Source organism: Equus asinus, chromosome 16, assembly GCF_041296235.1.
Source record: "Equus asinus isolate D_3611 breed Donkey chromosome 16, EquAss-T2T_v2, whole genome shotgun sequence".
Classification (NCBI taxonomy): domain Eukaryota; kingdom Metazoa; phylum Chordata; class Mammalia; order Perissodactyla; family Equidae; genus Equus; species Equus asinus.
The window spans coordinates 50,231,765-50,238,419 of record NC_091805.1 but is presented as its reverse complement, the minus strand read 5'-3'; the positions used below and the strand labels follow the sequence as shown (position 1 = coordinate 50,238,419).

Genomic DNA, 6,655 nt, shown 5'->3' with positions numbered 1-6,655 from the left:
AGTCCCGCAGCTCGGGGCAACCAGAACAAACCCGGGCGACTGGAGATGTGCTCTATAGCTGTGGGCCCGCACTGTCTCCGCGGGACTGGCATTGGGCAGGTTTTTCCAGAAGTCGCCTCCCTCCCACGCCCACCCGAGGGCTCCCGGCCAGTTATGCCACCCCATTACTGGGCGCCAATTTGGTAAAAGAAGTGAAAAGTGGGTACATTGGCCTCACATTCCCGGAAGATTCCATCACAGCAATAATAAAAGCTCAAATCTGTCTAACCTCTGACCAATTATCTTGCGCCTCCCGCCTCCCCCGCTTAGTTGTAAAGTATTTAGGACCATTAACCCTGCCGACAGGGAAACCGAGGCACAGGCGATTAATTGACTTGCCTAAGGTCACACAGTTTAGAGCTGAACGGGACCTGGTTGCTAGGTTCCACCTGCCTTGGCTCCTGTTGGTTTCTGCCCACCCCGTAGTGGCCTCATAATGTTTTATACCTACCTAGACAGGCAGAATTCATTGTAATTCCCTCCCCCACAGGGTGTCCTGCCCACAGTGTTTAAGGGCAGCCAGCCTAACACGTCCTGCTGGCCAACTATTTTAAACTTTGTTTTCAATTACTCAAAACTGCAAAATCGCAGCATCTGGTGGATCACCTTGGTACTGAGGCACTAGCGGTGGTATTTAGCGTGGAGAAACAGAAGGAAAAGAAAAGTATGTGGAGCTGCATTTCCAGGACTCTTGTTCCTATGCTGCAGAACTCTGTTGTTGCTTTGAAAAATCAAAATGTCTGGGCGTGGTCACTTTTAGGTGAACAGTCACTGTGCTGCTCTTCCCTTCTTGGCTTTCCTCCTGTCAAGGCTAGACCTGTGCATCCACTTCCCAAATGTCCCTATAGATGCTCAGTGAGTTCCTCTTCCCCCTCCCTTCATCTCCTCTGACTTCTCATGTGCTTAAGAACTTTCTCATCCTCTTTGGGGCCCTGCATGGGGTAGGATGGGGCCTCCAGCTTGGTCCTTGTCAATCAGCTTCAGGCCTGAAATAGACCTGAGCTGGACTTAACACCTGTACACTCCACCTACGGTCCATGGTTGGAGCCTGTGGCTGGAAAACCTAGGGATTGCCTCAGGAATTAACCTCCAACACTGGCGACCTCACTCTTATTCCTCAAGGTTAAAGAAGAGAGACATTGGGGTCATGACAGAGTTTGAAACCCTTTGATGTAATGAGTGGAAGGAATACACGTACCATGCTCCCGGATTCTTACATTTAATTCCCCCTAACCCTCTTTCTTCTCCTCAATCACATAAAATTATACACCTATGTCACAAACATTAAATCATCCCACTTAATCTTTCTCCAGACCTTCTTCCCCATCAGCACAGGGTCTCACACCAAGGAGGGTATGCCCCTGGGAAAGAAAACTTTGACCCCTATAGTCCTAAACAGAAAATTTCTCTGCCCCTCCCATTTACCCAGAGGAAAAGTCCTATTTTCATGACTGTTCCAAACCGGCCTGCCTTCCTTACAATCCTATTTCTTTTAGTGGCCTAACCCACAATTCTAGGTTATGAGTGTATATGGGATGAGGGAGGGAGCAACCTGTATGCAACCTGAAGGAAGGGTGTAGGAGCTCCTCTGAGGCCACCATGCAGAGTGCATGCTTTGGGGTGGGGTACAGACCCCTGCTGTTGAAACTGTTGCTCACTTCCTTATGTAGTTTCTGGGACACGTGTGTATGGACACCTACATGGTGTAGGCCTTCTGGACCTGCATCTAGGTGTGTGGGTAGCCAAAATGTCCTCTTTTGGGGAAACTTTCATTGCCTCGGGAGGGTGTGTGGTCTATGGTGCATCTACTTCTCAATCCAAACCAGGTCTGTGAGAGAAGGCAAGACGCTGCCAGAGGGAGCTGGGAGATACGGGGCAATGGGGAGGAGGAAGACGCCGGGGAACAATAGAGGCCGGCGTTGCTACCTCCAGCCGAAGGCGGTGACACCAGAATCAGGAGCCGCCGGGAAGGTGACTGCGCGCCCTTGGCCAGCCTTGTCGCCAACTCCTTTGCTGAAGCCCGCTAGTGGTGAGTGCGTGGTCACTTTTGGTGACGGCTCCTGGAAGCAATGCCAAGTGGTGACTGAGATGAGAGACCCTGCGCCTTGTGACCCTGGCTAGCTGAGTTTGCCTGGCAGCGCGGCGGAAGATGCCGAGGGGCTCAGTGCAGGGCTTCTAGATCCCAGGCTTCTTGGAGTGCGGCTCGGGATCCCCTAGCCTGAGGCACAGGCTCCTGGAAGGCCCCGCAGGCCAAGCCTGGCTGAATCACACTCCTCCGTTTACTTTTTCATCATTCTGCATTTGCTGCGTCGCTAGCTTCCTCTAGGCCGGACTGGAGCCCGATTTGAAGGGCCTCCAAAAGTGGCCTTTTTTGCTGTCCTCCCAAGGTACATTCAGGACGCTGGGTCCTCGCCTCCAGCACCAGAGCACTTCCAACTGTAACAGCAAGGACTAAATTTCCTCGGGCCCCTTGGCGGTCGGGAGGGGAATGTGTCCTTTCAGAGGCCCGACAGGCCCTCCCTTCTCGCCCCAAGGTGGGAGGACCGATGGGCGCTAGTTCTTGGGGGTCCTATGACACGCCCTGGGCCCCTCTGCCCTAAGCTTGCAGGTTCAGACCCTGCTCAGGACCTGGCTGTCGGTGAGACGTCTGCTGGGCCTCTCGGTCTGTTGCTCAGACCTGGGAGTTGACTCTTTCCTGCCTCTTCCAGCGGGGAAGCGGGGATAGACTCGTCTCGACCGGGGGGGGGGGGTCGTTGGGACGGGAAGATCAGGCTGTGGCTAGGCCGTCGTCCGCGAAATCTGAGATCTTTCCCCAGCTTGACAGGATCAACTTCTCAGCCTCTCTAAACTTGCTCTGCGCTGCATTTGGAGTCTCCTACTACCCGCGACCAGCAGCATAACCTGGGAAGGGGTGTGGGAAATCAGAATGGCCAGAAGTGTTGGATTTTAAGTTCCTTGGAAACCCAGGACGACTGCACTGTCCTGAAAGATTTTTTTTTGAGTGGAGGCAAGATCAGCGGGGCGGGGAAAGCCGGGCTCCCGAGGCGATCGGATTTGAAAGGAATTTTGCAAAAGATCCTTCTCCGCTGTCAAAGTTTTCTGGCTGCCCTCGTCCAACCCCTCTCTATGGGTTCTCCAAAACAAGCGCCCCAAGCAGGCGAAGCTCGGCTCAGCATCCATCGCCTGAGAGAAGGCGAGCATTTCCTGCGTCCCGGCCCAGTTGGGATCCGCCTGCGCAGCGCGCCCTGCGGCCGGCGCCCCACCGCGGGCCTCCGGCTTTGAGGGCGCCTAGGTCTCCTTCTCTACCAGGTAGACCTGGAAGGAGGAAGTTATCTTTGGGTTTTCAATTACAAGACCCTGGATAGTAACGGGGCTTTTCTGTTTGTTTCTTTCGTTTTGCCTGCAACCCAAGTTGCTTAGAAATCGTTCAACAGAAAAATAACCTGCGTGGCGAAATCCAGGCGGAACCAGCAGATCTAAAAGCATCTGGGTGCAGGCGCGAGATTATCAGAGTCGTTTTCTGCCATTTTGGACAGATTGGCATTTTATCAGAGCCCCCAAATTCCAGATCTGTAATTAAAATGACTCTGGACTTGCAGCGTCTATGAGTTCTAGCAGATTTGGGAGGAAAAGGTATGGATTTGGGACTTGCAGGAGTTTGTAATGGCACAGATCAGACCTTGACTTTCAGCTCCCCTCTCTCCTCCCATGGGGAGCCCAGGGGGGCCGGGAAGTCAGGGGTTAAAGTTGGCCCAGGAGCATCTCGGGGACAACCAGCGCAGAACTTTGGCCCGAGCCTCAGTCTCTCCCCTCCTCTCATTGGCTCGCGCTCTCAGGGTTTCTCCTGTTCCCTCCTCGCCATTGGTCAGGGGCTGGCTTTTTTTTCCCCTCAGTCTTTCTCTTCCTCCCCCCTCCCTCTCCCTCGCCCCTCGGACAGGAGCGCACCGCCTGCCCCCAGCTCCTTGGAAAGGGAGGAATTTAGAAAAAAAGTTTCCCAGAAGTTTGGATCAGAGGAAGGACAGGACGACCAAGAGAGGAAGAGGGAGAGGGAGGAGAGAAAGGGAGAGGGAGGAGAGAGAGAATAAAAAAAAGATGAAGTCCAGTCTGCACAGTCTGTGAGCGCCTGCCCCGGTGGGTGGGAAGCAGGACTCCGGCGCTCATGCAGCGAGCGGGCGGCGCTCCGGGCGCTCGTTCCTAGCGACTGGGGCAGCTAGGGGCGCCGGTCGGAGCTGCGGCAGAGGGCGGGGGAGGGCGCAGGGGGAGGGTGCCGAGGACCCGCGGAGCCGCCGCCTTAGTCTCGGCCACCACGCCGCCGCCTCTCCCGGGCTCGGCCCGGCGGGCGCTCTGAGCGTGAGGGCGCGGGCTGCTCCCTCAGTAGCGGGCGCGAGCCGGGGCTAGGGTGCGGGCGGCTAAGATGAGTGAAAGGAGAAGATCTGCAGTCGCCCTGAGCTCTCGAGCACATGCTTTCTCCGTTGAAGCCTTGATCGGCTCAAATAAAAAGCGGAAACTGCGAGACTGGGAGGAGAAGGGGCTGGACCTGTCCATGGAGGCGCTGAGCCCCGCGGGCCCACTCGGAGACACCGAGGACGCGGCCGCACACGGCCTGGAGCCTCACCCCGGTGAGTGCGTAGGGCCAGACCGAGGGAGGCGGGAGCAGAGGGGAGGCCGGGCGGCCAGCAGGCGGGCAGAGTGTTGCGGAGGGAGGCCCTGGCCGCTGACGCTCTGCCTTGCTCCAACGAGGGTTTCTTTTTCTTCCTGCAAATGCCTTGAGCTTTCCCGAAATTCGCCGCAACCAATTTGGGGGAACTGGCCTGAGCTTGCATTTTCGTCGCCAACCTTAGGCGGGGATCCTTCCTTGCTCGCATCCCCTTCTCTTCTGGGAACAGAGCGTAGTTTCCGTGGTGCCGGCAGCTGAGCCGCTGCAGGCCCCTGGGGTTAGGAGGGGCGCGGATCGAAGGCAATGGCCGGAGCGGAGAGGGGCTGCAACTGGCTTCTGAGAGCTCCGGAGGACCGGCAGGGAGTTCTCAGACACGACACCCCGGTCTCGGGTAATGCCCCGTTTGTCCCTTTTAGCTTTCAACTCTGGTCCTCGACCTTCTCCCACCAACATTTCTGGCATTCAAGTTGTTGTGTTTTCCCTATTCCCAGAGACGAGGGAGCATAATTATATTTCTACTTCATTGGTGTTTATGGAAAGAGGAGTGTATGTTAGACCTCTTACCCTGCGCCCTAGGTTACTTTCGAGGGCCCATATTTCTGTGTATTTGGAGCGAGAGGTGCGATTAATTTGTCTGGAGACGAGTCTATGCGTATTATACCGACACAACACGTAAAACACAGGGCGGATGTCGATGTGTGTATTTTAACAGAACTCTAGGAGGTTGGGGGAACAACTTAATGTTTTGCATTAAGTGCCAAGATTTCAACTGTGCAAAACAGCCCCGCGGAACAGCTGTTGTCAGAAGAATCTTGCGCGCCCGCGCACACACACATACACACACACACACACAGGCGCGCGCGCGCGCACACACATTCACGGACACACACTACTCTCAGCTTGGTTTAGCGGCTTCAGAAACTTTCCAGCCAGGACTTGTAAAACCATTCTGGAGGTGTTCCTGCTGACGAGCTAGGGTTGGGGAGTAGACCCGGGTCAACGCGCCGCCCTCAAAGGGATGGGGGCGGCCGCGGGCGCAGGAGCTTAGGGACCGTGCTTGGGGCCCAGGAGCTTGGTGGCTGGAAAGCTGGCCGACCCAAGGAGGGACAGCTGTCGCTTACATTTTCTCTTTAGGCAGTGACAGTTCAATTTCCATGCTCTTGAGGCTAATAATAACGCGATTAGCGGGTGACCTGCAGAGACAGAGTTTTATGAATTCTCCGTGTTCTTGTGGCCCGTTACGGTATTTGGGGTTAGTGCTGGGGAATTATTTTTATTAGTCGATGAAAAGAAAATTAAAAGGAGATTTATTTCATCCGCTCAAGTCTTTCCCTGTGTTTGGTTGCGGGTGCCTGTCCACGCGGACCCCTGTGTGGGCAATCCAAAAAAGAACGCATGGCTAATGTGTGTTTCCCATCTCTGGCCAGACCCTGTTCCCTCACCGCATATATTTGTTGTCAGAATCTCGCTTGGGCCTTCACACAGCGTAGTGGAAGTTCTTTCAAGCCTGTGACAACTCACGATTTGGGAGTATGGTTTATTTTATTTTCCCGACGATGGAAAAGGCAGAAGTTATTTAACTGCGTGTGGCAGACGCCCTGTCCGCGGGTACTTTTCTCTAGGGAGGAGGGCCCGGTCGCCCGGAGCCGGTCTAGGGTCGCATGTTCAAAAGGACCAACACGCGGGGTCATAATCAGAGACTCAGCTTGCAGTTTTCTCTGTCCGCCGTTTTTCTCAGCGATAAGCGAGGAGAGAAAAGAGAAGGGTTGGGACAAGGAGCTACCAGTCTAGGGACACACACGAGGACCTAGTGTCCAGAATGCTGTTCCTCGCTCCCCCCCCTCCCCCGGCGATGGGGCTATTGAGGACCTAACATAGAACTTGACGGAACAGAGAGTTCAGTTGACCCATTCCCATTACCTCTATCACTTTTTTTTTTTTTTTTAAAGAAAAGGATGG

The 6,655-nt window shown here is 54.8% G+C and overlaps 1 protein-coding gene across 3 annotated transcripts in view; it reads left to right on the top strand.

Annotated features, from left to right (window-relative positions):
* Positions 1-4,031: 4,031 nt before the first annotated feature.
* The window catches only part of TBX15 (T-box transcription factor 15), a 104,576-nt gene continuing 101,952 nt past the window's right edge, over positions 4,032-6,655 (top strand). For 2 of the 3 annotated variants that reach the window (XM_014847608.3, XM_044749343.2), the window contains exon 1: positions 4,032-4,658. In XM_014847608.3, the coding sequence (XP_014703094.1) occupies positions 4,454-4,658 (205 nt within the window). In that variant the 5' untranslated portion in view covers positions 4,032-4,453. Of the gene's footprint in view, positions 4,659-4,901; positions 5,088-6,655 lie in introns of those variants that run through there. The other variant, XM_014847613.3, reaches the window with a different exon arrangement.